At 42.7% G+C, this 17,777-nt stretch overlaps 1 protein-coding gene across 8 annotated transcripts in view; it reads right to left on the bottom strand.

Annotated features, from left to right (window-relative positions):
* diaph2 (diaphanous-related formin 2) overlaps nt 1-17,777 on the bottom strand; it is a 377,012-nt gene that overhangs the window by 38,169 nt on the left and 321,066 nt on the right. For 7 of the 8 annotated variants that reach the window (XM_070962307.1, XM_070962304.1, XM_070962305.1 and 4 more), the window contains 2 exons: nt 4,251-4,343; nt 2,857-2,922 (listed from right to left, as the gene is read on the bottom strand). In XM_070962307.1, coding sequence (XP_070818408.1) covers nt 2,857-2,922; nt 4,251-4,343 — 159 coding nt within the window. The remainder of the gene's footprint in view (nt 1-2,856; nt 2,923-4,250; nt 4,344-17,777) is intronic. The other variant, XM_070962306.1, reaches the window with a different exon arrangement.

Here is a 17,777-nt window from a genome sequence, read left to right on the forward strand (position 1 = left end):
TTTTCCCCTCTCATCACCTCCGAGCAGAGAATCCATGCAGCTGTTTATCAAACGACAGTCTGGGTTCTGTATCAATAAACAAGGAGTCATCAGTGCATAATACATTCTGCTAGCATAGCAGTGGCACGCACTTGGAAAAAAAAGTGTGCTGAGAAAGGTCTGATGCACAGTGCCATGCAGGAGAGAGAGCGGTAAGTAATCTTGGTTATCTCACAAGAATAGGAAAAAAGGTCAAAGACATACAAAATATTGGATTAAATATCAAGCATATCCATAAACAAAGGCTATTTAGTATTACAATAATCCCATGGCACATCATATGTAATGCACTGGTGACACACCATTTTCAATTGTCACTGCAGCAAGTAAGGTAAAGCAGACGCCACATCCTCCAGGGTCTGACCCACCAGCATGTTCCTGGTCTGGGTCTCCTTCTATTTGGACACGCAGAGAATACGTCAACAGATCAGGAAGGTGATCAGATGCCCTGACCACCTCAACAGACTTCAGCACAAAAGATCTGTGCTTCTGTTGAGGGCTCTTTCCCTCAGGAGGAACCCAGACACCCAGCAAAGGAAACTTTCCTACCCATGCTCTTTTCTTTTTTCAGTCACTACCCAGAGTTCATGACCACAGGTGAGGGTCGGAATGTTCAGAGCATCGTGGCCTCAGACATGGAGGTGCTGACTCTCATCCCACTCAATTCACATTGGGCTGCAAAACACCAAGTTCACACAAGAGGCCACAGCCCCCCTGCAGAATTCTGGTGTTCTAGAGGGTGTCCTCCCCAGGACCCACCTAGACTACTAGATGGTCTGACAGTCCAAACTGCTGCTTGTCACATAGACACAGTCAGAGCATTTCTTGTCCCTTATATTCCTTCAAATACTGAACACAGTAGTGCTGATCTGGACATTTACAAGATTCCCAACACCCACCCTGCGACTGTCACTCTGAACAGCTGCAGAAAAGCTGTCCAGTTCCTGTCTATGAGTTTGATTCCAGAGCTGGTGTGTATAAATGTGAGCCAAACTATATTTAATTGGTACTTCCACTCCTCACGTACTTCTTCCCACCAAAGAGGTAATATTCCAGGTCTTTAAAGACAGTTTTCTTGGCCAGGTGTCAGCTTGCCAAGGCCCTCTCCTTGGCTTACTTAAAAATACTTAAAAAGCTTTCTGTTAATTAAATATTTATTTTAAAAAAATCACAAGCAGAGTTTCTTATTTAACTGTACTAAGTGCATGTTTCGAGTTGCAGCAAAATAACTGACCAATATGTCTGAAGTACTAACTCTTGACATACACTCTCTTCCACAAATACACCAGCATGACGTTGTTACTTGGACATGCAACTAAAGCAGATTAAACATAGTGAGAGAGACACTGTTGCAACACACAACCAGTTGAAAGTTGCAGGCAATTCATTTTTAGCCAAGTTGCTTCAAAGTAGGTCTGTGCATAGCACAAAAGGCAAGAATCATTAAGAAAGAGGTGCTGTTGTGCATAAAGTTGACATTTACCAAACATGTAGGGCAAAAGGAAGATAAAACACAAAACTGTTGTGGGAGGCCAAAGCATGGAGGTCCACAGACCTCTCCAGCAGAACACTTCCAAAACATTGTGACAAGACAGGAAGTGATATCATGCTGTGACAGCATAGACTAACAGGAAGAGCGAGACAATTAGATGACAACTGGAGCTGCTCTACATGTCAGAAATGAAGCTGAGCATATTAAAAACTATTACCTGCGAGTAGCGTGACGGCTGTTAGGATTGTAATGGTGTTACAAGATGAAACATCAAGATGCCAAGACGGGCGAATCCAATAGTGGTGCCCTTTACCATGTTTGATTTTAAAGGTAGTCAATGTAAGATTTACATCATGCCACTCAGCAGTACAAGCATGAATGACCAGAGTTTTCTTCTCTGCTGCAGTCTACTGTACTACTCATGAAATATGCTGCAAGTTCTTATCCATTGATGTATTTTTTCTGTAGGCAAATTTCTGTGAATACTGACTCCAGACACCTACAATTTAAAGAAATAAATTTGATTGTGACCACTGGTGCTGATGTCTACTCAGCTTGCAATAATTCTTTGTGGAATAGTTTCACCTGCTCTTATTATAAGAAACGCAGCACATCATTCTGTCTGTGAATTTATGTCCTTATGGCCATTAACCAAAAGCACAGTTGCTTTATAGTGTGTTTCCAGAGAAACTAGAGGTGATGTTACCTTATGCTACAGCTCTAATGGCAAGGACTTCAAATGTCGTCTTGTTTTTCTTTTGTATATTATACATACATAAGGGAAAGGACACTATGAATCACAATCTGTACTTATAACAATGTATACCTGGTGTCTTGTTAATGCACCTCAGTAATCAGCCAGTTGCAAAATCAAAGTTCAAGTGAAACCAACAGCAATCTTCACTCACGTGTGATGAATCATTTTGAAATATGTTTCTTCATTACTGCACAAATCGTGATTTGCTATGGATCATTACAAGTCCAATTCTACATTTCTCAAAATTAGCGTTGACTCATCTGGAAACTGCAGTTGCTTTCCTCAGTCGGGACTGTGTGTGTCAATAAGAAGTTTTATCTTTGGTTTAATTTAAATTTGTCATCCATCTAAAAGTCTCATAGTAGCTTTTTTTAGTTAGAGTAAATCTTACATATTATGCCTTTCAGCATTTAAGTCTTTGCTGAGTCAAATGCAGTCACTCTGAATGTTGTAGACCAGCTCAGTTTGAGTGCTCTGACAAAAAGGATGTGAGTTATGCAGCCAGCAGAAGTGCAGCAGGAGGCAGGGTGGTGCTGGGTCTGGGTTAAAGGTACTTAAATACACACACCTAGGGTTCTGTTACCATAGTTAGCACCCGGCCACCGAGAGGATGGACTGGAAGGACTTTGATCACCTGTAACAATGTTGGTGATAAAACAATAAAGAAAGAGAAAGAAAAGAAGGGAAGGGTGGAGAAACAGGAAAAGAGAAAAAGGCGTCAGAGGTGACACGTCTCAGATATTTGGCGGGAATGAACCACTCCAAGAGTTTGGAAATACCATTCAGGTCTGCTAAGACACCCAAACAGGCTCACACTAAAGCCAAAAACAGAGATATGGAATGAACAGGTGCAGGTGAGGAATGAAGCAGGTTATGTCTATTGATGAGCAGCATTATAGGTGTGAAGAAAGAGTGAAGCATGAGTGGATGTGTGTTTGTTGTTATTCACTTGGATGATAATTTGAAAGGAAATGATCATTTTACTGATGTTCAATCCTTGTGTATATTTTCACAGTAATTGTCTTTGATCAACTAAAAACAAATTAAATGCACCGCATCTTGTACACCAACAGGAAAGATCTTACTAATAAAAATAATTATGCTAGTAATGACAATAGCTCATAAATTTGACGTGACTTGAAGCACTTAAGTAATTTAAACACCTAATAATGGAGCTGCAGAAAGTCAGTCTGTAGGCAGAGTAAATAGTGTTTTTGCTTAAATTTAACCCTAATTTTTATAACCCGACATGGTCTCTATGTAAATATTGCTCAGCAATAATCTAAAAATATGGTTGACACATATTTTCCCTCCTCTGTCTTAAAACTGTATGCTTATTTCTACTGCTTGCTTCCCAGTGTGTGCCAGCTATAGCAGAAACCTCCTATCCAGCCACTGGCCTGATCTTTTTTCTCCCTCTTTTTTCCCCCACCATGATTGTCTGTGTGGAGATGGCAGCACCTGTGGCTCTTCTGCAGAACGCTGACTTGCATATCAATTGACCCTGGCATCCCTGGTAGGTGGTGCTCCCCTGGGCATGGGCCATTCATCATGGCAGAACGGAATGTGTTAACACCAGGATTACACTAAATCAGCCTCAGCCCGACTGCAGCCACCACGGCTACATTATAATAACTGCTCCATGAATGGCTAAGGGACAATAAATTGCTAATGACCTGCACTAAGCCATGCGTGGGCTTGTTCCTGAGACACCTGTCTGTATGTACATATGTTCCAATACGTGTTTATGTTCTATGTGTGTGTCTGTGTGGCACAAGCACATGGATACACAGTAATTAAACACAAACTAGAGAGCATAGTTTCTTTATATGATAGCAAGGAGCCAGCTGTGTTGCATGTAAACTATTAACAGCTAAAGGGGGCAGGCAGTATTTTTTTCTGCAGACAGGTGAGAGTGACAGAAATTCAAAAGTATAATATCAGCGCTCTTCGCTGCCTCACCATTGCGCGGTGTCCGTTTTCGGCGATCACGGAAGGCTGCTCCAGACTGTAGAGCTTCCATTAGGCTATCCATCACGCCAGTTTCATCTCCCTCTGTAAAAGAACAGATAATAGGGGCAAAGATGTTTACAAGACAGTACGTACATTAACACAGCAAGATGGAGTGCATAATAACAAATGCATATAAGTATGTGCAAGTACACATAAACACACACACACACATACACGTCGAGGTATAATTCCAGGTATTGAGCGGTGGAAGCAATGCAAGTTCTCTAACTACAGGCCCATGAACAATCACCTCACATCACAGCAAGAGAGGAGTGATTCTGAGTGAGAAATGAAACAAGTCTTATGTATGAGTGTTGAGACAGAGGCCCGTCTCACAGGCCTATTTTTTTTTTTAGTAAACAGCTGGGGAGGAGGAAAAATACACTTAGAGCTTAGCAACTAATACAGGCAGAGGAGCCTCAGGATGAAAGCATCCACTGATGGTCATTGACAGATATTCTTTCTGTGGCTAACGCAGGGGAGCTAAGTGCTCTTTACAAAGATTTAGTGTGGAGCCGCTCAATAGCCGAGCGCTCCATCATTGTTCAGTCAATGACACCAGGACCGGCCTTCAAAAAGCATTCCCCCTGCCCACCGTCTTAGCCGTCGTGCGGATCCATGAAACTCGAGAGCTGGAGGCAGTCGGCATGGCTGAAGCGACAGGTAGGAGACACTTAGAGTGCCATGAGGCCAACAACATGACAAGTTGTGCCCACGCTGTGCACATGTAGCATACCGCTCAATAGAAGCGGGGGTTCAAAAATAAGCTTAGGTTCTATATCTGGGTCATCTATCTTTACGCACCAATACTAATGAGTCAGAGGGGCACCCTTTTTATCATTCTGGCCAAGAACAGACATTATTTTAAACTAGATCATTAGGGTGACTTATAGTAGAGCTGGAGACTTGGCCATCAATTCTTTTGCGTACTTGAGTGAACTCGCTCTTCCCCAGTGTTTACCATCAGGGTCCAGGCATCTTGTTTCTTTACTGCGTTTACAGCCGTAGCTGAAGGGAAACATTTGAAAATAAGTGCAGACAACTGCTACTTTCAGCACGCAGCACTTTTCCAGACATTGTGGTGATCAATCTTTTGTTACTCGCGTGTGCTCAAAGAGACACGACAGTCAGGCAAATTGAATTTATGAACAAAACATGTTGACACTGAATGCTACACGATTAATTTAAGGAAATGGCACAGAGTTTGCCATTACCAGAGAAAGTCAGGCCTGCACATATTTTTCCCTTCTCCTCCAGCAACAAACCGCCCGACCTGCAATCATTCACACAAGTAAAAGAAGACAGTAACCAAGAATAGAAACATGTCTTATGCAAATTTTAAAAAAAGCAACTCTTCACTCGTACTCACACTAATTTTGCTCTCTATCTCATTCCTTCTCTTTCTTCCTCAAGTCCTTCCCAAGGGCTACTTTGAAATCAAAGTATCTGTTCTGGCTGTGTGCTGTGCTTAAAAGCAATCCCGATTAAATCAAGCTTAATTAGACCAGCTTTATCAGAACAAAACCAAAGCCGAGCCAAGTAGTGCTTATCTCAAATTGCAGCACTACACCTCAGATAGCGAGCTCATTGGTCTAAAAGGGGGAGCATGGGTTTTGTGCGCTGTGGACCTAAAGAACAATATGGTGAACAACCTGCAGCTACTATAACTGTATCAACTCCCGAGATCTTTAGCTACTCCTGCTTCGTATGTAGGCTAGCAAGGACACACTGAGTCTGACAGAAGGTAGAAAGTGTTAAGTGGCAGGTAAACATTTATCTACAACCACCTTGGCACAAGAAACTTTTTGACAGCTACTTCTTCACTGCCTTCTTCATGGAGACCTAGACATCACAGGGGGCACCTGACACTTTGATCAATTTGTCCTACTTCTAGCTTAACTGTAGCACAATTCATCATTTGTAATGGCCAAGACTTGGGAGCCGTAGCAGACTGGGGTTCAGGGGGAGGACTGCAGACACAAAGAACCAAAATGACTAAAATGGGAAACATACTCCCCAGTCACCCCACAGCGCTCAATTAACTATGTCCTATTGGGCCGCAGCTTCATTTTGAGTAGGCCTTACTCTCAGGACGAAATTGTCACAAATAAGCCTTCAGACTGAACTTATTAACATATGTAAGTATTTATGTGTATATATTCAATAAAACTGCAGAGACAAGCCTTAAGTAGAAAAAAGAATAAGACTGAATATTATTAGACTGCACTTATTCCAGTAATCCTCAGAGCAAACTTTCTTCATTACTTATTATAACATTGCCCACTTTAGCCGACATTTCTGCCTCGTTCCTGCAATTCACTCTTGTCTTATTTTGAGCTGTTAAACCTAGGGCAAATATTCATCCGCTTCTCATTAGCAGCAGTGGTAGATTGCATGCTGGGGAATTACAGAAAAGCTAACCTTTTATGCCCAAAGATCTTTCTCAAGAGGAAAGATCCCCTCTGCTCGCAGGAAATTGCTTTCTAAATGGGTTAAGATGGGCTAAGACCCAAGACATTGACAAACCCTTCCAGTGATGAAACACCTTGGTGGGCACCTCAACAGACAGCCCCGGGGTCCTTTAATGATCTTATTAAAGCTTGTGGAAGTGTGGAACATGGTTGTGGCTTTTGCACTTTTAGGTACTTTCTTAAACAGTTAAACCTTTAAGAGTAGAAATAAAACTCTGTGAAACTCTACCTCCCAGAGAGAGATGAGGTACCTGTTCCATATCTTTCCCTTTGATCCCTGCCTACCTCCCCCTCCCTCACCTGAATATCAGGTAGTACGTGGAGCCACAGGCTGTGCCAAATGTAACAGTGAGCCCTGGGGATTGGCTCAGTCTGCAGTATATTTACAAGCAGCATTATCACATTTTCTAATTAGGAGGGATAACAAGAATAATGTGCTCTCAGCAGGACTGGCATAAAAGACTTCATACACCAGATTAGCTTTTTATTTTTTCCCTAAGACATTTAAAGTACGGAAAAAGGTACCCACAGTAAAAGCGGAAGAAAGCAGCTGCAGTGTAGTATTCACCAATACAAGCAGCAGAACACAAACTCGAGTGTCAACAGATGCAGTGGAGGAAAAGGCGAGGACAGGAAAACAATGAGCACACATACTGTAAGTGTCACTATTGGGGGAGGAAGATGTAAAGGAAAGAATGAGGAAGGAGGCAGAGGAGGGGAGAGAGAGCCCAGGAGGCAGCTGGGGAGAAAGGTGAAGAGGGTTTCTGTGGGTGCAGCAGAGTGTGTGTGCTGGAGTGGGTTATTGAGAGGGACCAGCAGAGCGAGGCGAGACACAAGGTCGTAAAAAACCTTCCTGGCTACTTGACGGCCTGAGCCCTGTGACATTTAATTATTACGAAAACATACACTGCAGTATGCACGCACAGACACTCCCGCACGTGCTCAAAAACCTGCTTACACGTTTTTAGAGATACGAATGCATGCTGTGTATTTGCCAAAGTGTTGGCTCCACTTAACTACTCCAAATTTATGGGGCAGATTTCTCAGCTGACAAGTGAATCTAAGTTTGACAGACTAAGATGGCGAGGACAGATATTTGGAGGGAGGCAGATGGAGAGCGGACTCCTGCTAATGTCAGGATGAGGGCCTATACTCATGGCAAGATCAGTTAGAGGAGACACAGGAATCGAGCCAAGAGTTTCAGAAAACCAATGCATCATCGAAGCATCCATACAAACTCTAAATCCTCAGCGAAGGAACCAATTAGGAATCAAACAAATAAGTGTACATTATGCAGAACATGACGTCTCATTTGTTTATTTCTGCCAATTAAAATCAGTCATCTACGGCATTCAAAATATGTATATAACTGCAAAGTCAAAGCACAGCTGTTGCCTCGCACACATGACAAAGCGTTTCACTCAATCATCCAAGCAGAAAACCTTGCATGTGTTTGAATGAGATGCCGGGCTGTCTTTTTAAACACCAAAGGCATGGCATTCCTGTAATTATGCAGCAGTGCCAACAAAGCCTGTTCATAAATTCAATTTGCTATCTGTCATCTCCTGCATGTTGTGCTGGGGAGGGAAAAAACACAGTGGATCGATTGAGAACTCGATTTCTGATGGCTCACATGCAGCCTTCATGATTCATGGGGGAAAAGAGAGACAATTCTTAGAATACTAAAAAGCGTCTGTGTGGCACGTGTGGGCGTCTAATATAATGGCAAATCATGATCCTATGTGCCACGAATGAAACTGGTAGCAACAGTGGCATGTTAATTGAAAAGATAAATAACTGCGTAAGCATACACAATAATGACATTTATCATAGTCACATATTTTAATAAATCCCAGCTCCATACTCTCTGAATTTATATAAGGAATAGCTCTCTCCTCCCTAACCAAATTAAAGTGTTCGACATGAGGAACGTCGGGCATGGGAGAGATGTCTATTACCCACGACTATCCGCTATCCTTCCAGTAGCCAATCCCTGAGTCTAATTTGCACTGTAATGAGATCTAATGAGAGCTTACAGGCCTTGTGCTTGATGAATTGAAATCACTGCGAGAGACGAACACGGCGAGAGTTTAACCTCACCCAAGTCGCCCTCCCTGACTCCGGAAGAACAGGGAGAATGAAGAGGAGAGGAATGAGTTGTTCCTGCTTTTTTATTGCTTGCTGCGGATTGTTTTTGAACACATTTGAGCCCATCTGTTCCCCCACAGAGAGTCACCTGTGCAATTAACCTGGACCATTAGCCGTGAAACAAAGGCCTCGATGGAGGGAGGAGGGGGTGCTGCTTCATGGCCAGGTGGAGAGGCAACAACTACACTTTCTTTTAATCTCATTTACTCTCCACTCTTGCTTGTATGCACCTGGTTTTCTGTTGCTCTCACATTTGAATTCAGGCTCAGCCACCTAGATGCACACAACCTCCTGCATTACTCAACACCCCGCCTCCTCTTACCGCTCTGTTGTCTACTTTATACCGTCTGGCTTTGAGTGGTGTACCCCCCTGCAGTCCTCGCCCCCCTTCCCTGCAGTCTCAGCAGCTCCTAAAACCTGGGCAGACAGAGACCGGTACTGCCACGGAGAGCACAGAGAACACGAGTGCCCGAAGGACAGCAGTCATGCACCTGTTAGATGTCTTTCCTTTGTTTTTCACTCTCCTCTCTCTCTCCATCTCTCTGCAGTCCAACCACCCAACCTTGACAAAAGCTTTGACACAATGACCCAAGAAAACTTTCCAGACAGGTTCCAGTCTCTAATTTGTAGGTGTGTGTGCGTGTGCATGTTTACTAGTCTGCTTGAGTGAAAACAGAGGAGGGAAAAGGGAAACAGAAGGGTAAGATGGCCAATAAAAAAGACAGATTTGCCTGCTGATTGATCTGGATTGTTTTACTGTAACAACTTGATGAGCAAACCCACTCATGTCCTCCCTAACTCGATTAGGAATGCTCCCACAACCCTCCATTCCAGGGGGAATGGCAGTGTAGCTATCGCTCTCCTCTTGCTATGAGCCCCTGTGTGGCGCCAGGGTCAGCGGGGGGGAGGAAGGGGAAATGAGGAGAGAGGGCAGAATGTCATGAGGACGGGAGAGGTGGGTGGGAGGTGAGAGATGTATTGTGTTTGACATGCATGAAGTAGAGACAAGTGTTGGAGCTAGGCTGGCCTGGTCACTGCAGGCCTGATCCCGTACCCCTGGAAGAAAGAGAGATGTCCTGACTGCGAGAGACTGGGGGAAACGTGGAGAGAAGTTGTATGTCGACAAGGGAGAGATGAAAGTGGATTAGCCGCCGTGGCGATTTGCATTCTGTGGTGGAACGAAAGCCCCTGCGATGCCCCGAATAGCTGGATGCATGAATAAGTAAACAAACAAAAACAAAAATAAACCCTCCATCTGGATGGATGCTGCCAGGCCCCAAGTGAGAAACAGTAGGGAGGGGAGGCTTGGAGATGGGAAGGGGGGAAGAGAGATGCTTGTAATGTAGCAGTCACCACACTCTGCTTCCTCTGCTATAATTTACTTCTACTGCCTGCGGCCCCCCCGAGTTACCATATTGCTATCACCATCTATCCACAGCTTTTGGCTAGTTTGCCCAGTAACACCACCAACACACGAGGGAGGGCTCAAACCCAGCACTGACAGATGTTAAGCTGACACACTTTCTCTGAGCCACATGGGGTCAACATGTCAGGGTGCCAGCAGGGCCACAGGAGCCTCACAGCAGAGGAGACCACTGTGGCTGCTTTTCCATAAGACAGGTACCACTAAATATAGCTGCAGAGGGGCAGACCCTGAACCATGTGTGTTTTCAGTGCGACCTCGCCGCGGCTGATGGTGTCATTGTAAACTGATCAATTGTGTGGTCTTGCAGCCGACTACATAGAAAGCACCGTTTTTATAAGGCACACTGTGTTCAACTTTCAGTCGCACCAGTGTAATGTAAGAGTTGCTCTGGTTTGAAGTTTCTTGCGTTTCTCTCTCCCTCTCTTGTTTTTACCTTATCTGATTCCAGTGTCAGTGTTTTCTGATCTGCTCTTTGCCTCGATATCAGAGCAGTTGTGAGATCTGCTACTGTAAAAAGCCCCAATGTGGATTTTTTGTACCGTTTATAGCAACTTTCAAATGCTTCTGTTGGCATACATTACGTCTGTGTTTGTAGAAAAATAAGAAAAGAAAAATAATCCCAGTGAAAATTGCTGTAGTCTTTGTTGATTTTGCTTTCAGTCTAGTTTTCTCAGGTTGGATCCTGAGAACGAAGCAGTGCCTCGATGTGCACAGCTGTCTACCACGGTGTCTTTTTTAACACCACCACCAGGAGTCGCTAAAGTCAGAAGTATTCAAATCAAACAGGGGCCTAAATGTAATCTGAACATTTTCAGCTGCTAATTCACATTAAATTGTTTTTATGTGCAAAGCACGGATGGCTTCTATTATGAAGCAGCAACAGGAAGTGCAGCCTTAATCTTGGAGGATGGTGATGGACTGCTGGTGACTGGTCCACTTCAAGGACAATTTCTTTTTTGTCAGCGGATTAGTTGTCAAAGAGGATGCGGTCACAGTGAGCTGGTTAGATGAAGACTTTAGCAGCCATTTTTATTGCAGTTTGGGTGAACCTCAAACCTCAAACACATTAACAAGCTAATAACATCTTTTACTGTGCTGTTCTGGTATACGGACAAGAACAGCCCTGATCTATCAGCGCCGTGCCAACGTCAGCCTCCCATTTCGGGTGCTTTTGAATGCTCACACCAGGGCCACTTAAATGAATCGGGTTATTAAAATGAAAGAGATGTCAAAGAGGCTTTGGCATGTGGAGGTACAGTATATTAGTACACTTTGGGTTTCATCCATGCAGGGCAGTGCAGATTACCCATTTTACACGAGTGGCACATTTGGATGGCGGACGCAGAGCTTTGGAATCCAGATCAAGATAACATCTGAACCAAACCACACATGGGCTGTTTGCATCAGTGAAAGGCGGTGCTGTCTGGGGAAGCTAAATGGATTTGACAATGGGATTTGATGGTCTTTGTAGTGAGGGTAATTAGGTTTGATTGACTGTAAAGTGACTGGTGAGGTCCAGATCTGGGAGGAGAAATGATCAGACACTTGAACCACCCACAAATTAATGAGATTCAACTGTGCCTGGGCTGATTCCACCAAGGAGAAGAAGAGCATTTACGAAAGCGCTGGAGGAGAGAAAGAACATGGCGGGACGAGTGGAGTGAGTGTGAGTGAGAGGGGGAGTAAGTGAGAGAAAACAGGAAAGACAGATATCTGATGCCTGTCTCACTTCCCTGACTGTGACTTTAATGAAATCAAGTTAAAGATAAAAGTGATTAAAAGCTTTAAGGTACAATCTAATTAGCATTTTTAGTCTTTCTCTTGATACGAAAGAAGGTGCCACAAAATAATAATTAAAAAAAACAATATATATTCAGCTTGACAATTTAATGGGTAAGGCAGACAGACAAAAAATGTGGGACGGACTATTCCCCAGTGTTGCCTTTAATTGCTAATGAACTATGGTATTTATCGTAGAATATTAAGAAGCCTCTTGTGAAGCCGGGCTCATTTTCCTCCTGCTGACATTTATTTATGGAAATGCATTGGAAATGTTATAATCTGTTAACGTGAGTATTGGATGAGTATTTTATTGTATCACCCTCACTTACAAAATGTCATTTTGCATTCAATCAGATGTATTTAATCTTCGCACGTCATTTGTTTATGAATAATTCTCCATTTCTGCAGGTTTCCGTTCAGGCCGCTTGCTGTTATAGGCCTCAGCTGAGATGCACTCAGCCATATTCCGTGTGCCATCATCGCCTTGGGGCAGGTTCCGATTTCGACTGGAGATATAGCACAATCTAATATGCTGTTATTTATTAGAATGGGTGTATGACAGCAGATAATCCTGGTGCCCTTGTTCCCGTCTTTCAAGGTAATGACGGAATTCACCAATCCATACTCAGGAGTTTCAGAGCATGCCTCGCACTTCCTGCAGTCTGGATCGACACAGCTCAAAGGCAAGGACGAAGAAAAAAAAAAAAGAAGAAAGAAAAAAAGCAATTTGCTCAGAGTTTGGCATCACACTGCTGTAACATCCATATGCAGATGCAGTGAACGATCCTTCATTTTTAGAACTCATCAGAAACTACTAATATATAACCAGACATGGCAGCCATCAGTGGCATGACAAAGAAATGCCACTAAAGGGAATAAACAGGCAGCAGATTCAGAGGCATTGTGTCATATATCATCATTACATTCAAGAAAGGTCTGTCCTTGTCCGTTACATTCTATAGCTCCCCAACACTGGCTTCATTTCCCAAGCTAAGCCGAGGAATACTGAGAATCTCTCTCAGAAACATTTCTCTTATCTACTTGGGTTTCTGACCTTCACGTCTCTACATGCTTTCTCCCCTGGTAATATTGTTTGCCATGTCGGCTGTGCTGTGGAGACACTATGCAAACTTAGAGAGCTAACCTGTCCACCTCGCTGCCACCTGTCAGCGCTTGTCTATGATCACCTAGCCGGCATGGCTGCGACGCAGGTATGCGCTGGCCTACCGGCAGCTGTCAGTGTCACACAAAGCCATCAATCCACATCTCTGCCACTGTCATCCCTGACAGGGCTCTGCCAGCCACAACCAGTCAGCCAGCTGCACAGAAATATGTCAATTTAGTTTAGCATGCCGCACTAATAGACACTTGAATTTGAGAAATGTGCTTTGGTAAACAACAGGAAAAAAAAGAAATGTCAATTTGCGACAATGTACAACCAGGAGAAAACTCACAATGAAGAGAAAACACACTGGGATGAAGACATGTTGGCTTTATAGGACAAATGTAAGTGATCTTATAACCCTGATTCCAAAAAGGCTGGGACGCTGTGTAAAACATGAAGAGAAACAGAAAGCAATCATTTGGAGAAAGAGGTTTTACTGAGTGTTCCTGAGCCCATGTAGTAACATCCTTCATACAATCATGTGTTCACAAAGTAATGAACCTCGCTCCATCCTCGCTTGCGAATGACTGACGCTTTCCAGGATGCCTCTTTCATACCCAATCATGACACTATCACCTTCCAAACAGGTGTTTCTGGAGCATTCCACATCTTTCCCAGTATTTTGTTGCTCCTGTCCCAACATGTCTGAAACGTGCTGCAGCATCATATTCAGAGAGCAGATATTTACAGAAATCAATGAAGCTGATGAGGTTAAACATTAGATATATTGTCTTTGATCTGCTTTGTACGTCTAAAAGGATCAGCAAGCTATCACATTCTGTTTTATTTATGTTTTACACAACGTCCCAACTTTTTTTGGAATCAGGGTTTTAATAAACTTCATCAGTCTGTAAGAACAGCTGAATCTTAACTTGAATGGATGTGGATCTTAAATGTGTATTATCTACCAAATGCTCCATGTGGATCATCTCAAATCCACACTTAAAAGTCACTCTGTATGAGCTTGTAGAGTGAAGCGAAGGCTTATGGATAGTACTGACACGTAGGAAAACCTGAAAGCAGCCTACACTAACTTCTTTTGCTTGCATTTAGTAAATTGAATGCCTTTTTGAGAGGAGCCCACTTTTATTTATGTAAACATACACTAGTTCATCCTCAGAGTGTGAAAGGTTGACAAGGAGGATGCATAAATAGAAGCTGCAGGCCCATCATTGTCAACATGCCAACTGCTCTCTGCTGAGAATCATAGAGACATGGAGACCTCATTCTAGCAGGCCGTGCTGAAAGGGAAAAATGCCTAGACGACTATCACCAGCACAAAAACATGCACATGGAGAGGAGAGAGGGGACACAATGTAAAATGCATTGAAGTGGATCCGGAAACACCATTTAAGGATTCATTTAGAATGAACAATATGCCATATGTTGAAAGCAGGCTTCTGAATTATTGGACGTTTGGTTTAATATATTTGCCTTTGTCCTTTTGAGACGTTTAACATAATGAAACCTGCTTTTCTACGAACGGGCTCAGTCATTTTTAAACATGAGGCAGACGCGACATACAGCTGCTGTGTGAACAAGGATAACTACATTTAAGGTGATAACAATGTGTGTTCAATAGTTTGATTAACGCAAACACCTTGACAAAACCTATTTTTATGCTATAATATTCCCACAGAGCAACCTGCGGCACAGGTCTGCATTCTGCTGGCGTCTGCAAGCTGTTGCACGAATGGACTGAAGCGGCTGAGTGAGCTCTAATTCACACAGTAAAAAATGATCACTTTGCAGGTAAAACTTAATCATAAAAACAGCATCTGTGGAGCCTCCGCATGTGTTTTTATGGTTTTAATAATACAGCCTAGGACAATTTTAATAATTGATTGTACAAAAAGTTTGTTTTCTGCTCAATTTTATTTTCAGACCTTAGATTAGTTAAGAAGATTATTTCATCCAATACCAAATGAGTCCATTTGGGTTACATTTAATGTGTGTAGTGGAGTAGGACAGCAGACAGTTGCTACACCCATAAAAGGTGTTGTAAAAGTCAGGCTACAACCAATATGCTTCTAAACGTGATATTCCTCAGGTTGGCAATAAAAATGTTTTTCAGAGGATCATATGGAGAGGCAGGCTGCTTCACAAACTACTATTCACATACTGAGAAGTGCACTGTATAAAGTAGGTCTGAGATAAGTTGACCCTCACAACATGTTAAGTACAAAGTTATTCACTATTTCTCTGAGGTACCTGGGAGAAATGCCTGGACTAAATAAAATGTTCAAATAGCTTTTTTTGTCCGGCTTGTTTGTTTATTCCTTTGTGCCTTATGCCAAGCTGCATTGAGCTCAAAGCGGCATGTGCGCTTTCCGGCTCCGTTCAAAGCTTAGTGGATTTGACTGGGGTACGCAGTTGACATGTGGGTGCAGACACTTGCCCCAGACGGGGGCACTGACCCCAGTGATGCCAGCCGAGCAGGCGGCCAGAGGGGCCTGGTACTCTTCACAAATGCCTCAGAGAAACAAACTCCAGATGCTCTACCAGGCTCCGGCTCTTGACACACTCAGCATGCTGCTGGTGACATCGTTTCATGCGCTGCAATAAAAAATATCCTGCTGTGATGAACCGTCTTCCTCTGTTTTAGACAGAGGCATTAGTTTGGGTTTATTCTACAGTGTTCAACAGTTATTTCCAGGGAAGGAAAGTGATTTAGTAAATGTTGAACATCTGGTCAGTTCAAGAGAATATGGAAATCCACTTAGAGCAAATTAAAACAAATGGGGTGACCGGGTAATGATTTCATAAGCAATTTCCTACATTAGGATTTCTAATACTTCACAAGGAAAACACGTTCAGCTCTGCACTTGTCTCATCCATCAATCATGCTTGTTGAAGAAGTGTACATGTCCGTGCACTTGCAGAGGGTATAATCTCAAGTTTTATCAACTGGGAAAAGGGAGAAAAATGATTTTTTTTTTTTTCCAGATCAGTTTCCTGAAAGCATTTGTCTGCTTCCCCTCCCCCACCCACCCTGGTGCCATCCTGGCAAAAGCTAAATGAATTAAACTCTCATTAAATATGCATTTCATTGTTAATCATTTGCAAGCAAAGAGGATTAGGTTGCAATTTGTGAAATGACATCAAATCTATCCCTCCTCAAAAATAGCCTCTTGAAATTGCATTAAACACAATAGTATGATCCGTCAAACAGTCTTTCAAGCAAGAAAATGAGCAAATCAGCAAATCCATAAAACAGATCAAATATTGACCTGTATTTAATTCTCATAATACAATGCCCATATGTTTGCTCCATCTGTTCATGCTTATGGATTTGTAAACATAAACATGTACTATCCGTCCATCCATCCATCCATCCATCCATCCATCCATCCATCTATCTATCTATCTATCTATCTATCTATCTATCTATCTATCTATCTATCTATCTATCTATCTATCTATCTATCTATCTATCTATCTATCTATGATCAAGGTTATAATAATGAGGACAATAACAGCTATATCAAACTAGGGATCTACTGCAGTGCTTCAATCAGCATCTAACCTTTAAAAATGCTAAACTGATGTTTAAAATGTTTGGACATGATTAATTAATGGTAAGAGGTATTAAAAAAGCCTCTTTGTGCAGTACACTACCTTCTTTTCATCAACCTTCACAGAAAACACGACTGATGCTCAGCATGAAATATTGATGTGAAAAGTCTCCTCAAATAACCAACTCTTCAAATATCTGAAGCACACATAGAATTTTAGAAGAGAATGGGAGAGAAGAACCAAGACTCTCAAGCCAAGGCTGTCAACTGGAGAGGAGTAGAGGCAGAGAGAAAGAAAGATGTGCAACAAGAAAACACTGAATATCCTGCTATGTGTGTTTCAACCAAACAGCTTAAACAGAAACTGAGAGAGTGAAATATCAAGCCGCTGTAACCTCCAACCTGCGTCTGGCTCAAATTCATTTCCATTCACAGGATCCATTTAAAGAGCTCCGCATTTGATTGTCCTTTCTCTGATTACATTTCACACAGAGGAAAGTTAGTACACAAAAAGGAACCATTCAGGGTTTAATGAAAATGTGTCGTCAATGCAGGCAGGAACCTTGAGGGGAAAAAGCAGCCTGGCTTCAGCACATCTTCAGTTTAAAAGTGTGTATTTCATAACCGCCAAGGTCACCGTGATCGCGACAGTCCGACGAGCTAGGTGATGGTGTGGAGGACAATCCCCACTATCTCCAAGGCTGCAGGCGACGCTGCCCATGTCATCCTCATGTTTTATTCATGCAAGTCATATCATGGCATTCAGAGAGCGAGATCAAAATCTGCACTGGCAGAAATATTTAATATCATACCTAGTTCTCTACCCGTCTCCATCTGGTTAGCCAGAATGGGAGAGAGGAGTAGACAGCCTAGTTCAGCTCAGCCATGTTGGATTATTAAAAGTGAAGCTTTCAAAGAGGTCGCTGCTCAGGGGAAAAAAAAGGAAAAAAAAAACTGTAGCATGCATCA

Source organism: Chaetodon trifascialis, chromosome 5, assembly GCF_039877785.1.
Source record: "Chaetodon trifascialis isolate fChaTrf1 chromosome 5, fChaTrf1.hap1, whole genome shotgun sequence".
NCBI lineage: Eukaryota > Metazoa > Chordata > Actinopteri > Chaetodontiformes > Chaetodontidae > Chaetodon > Chaetodon trifascialis.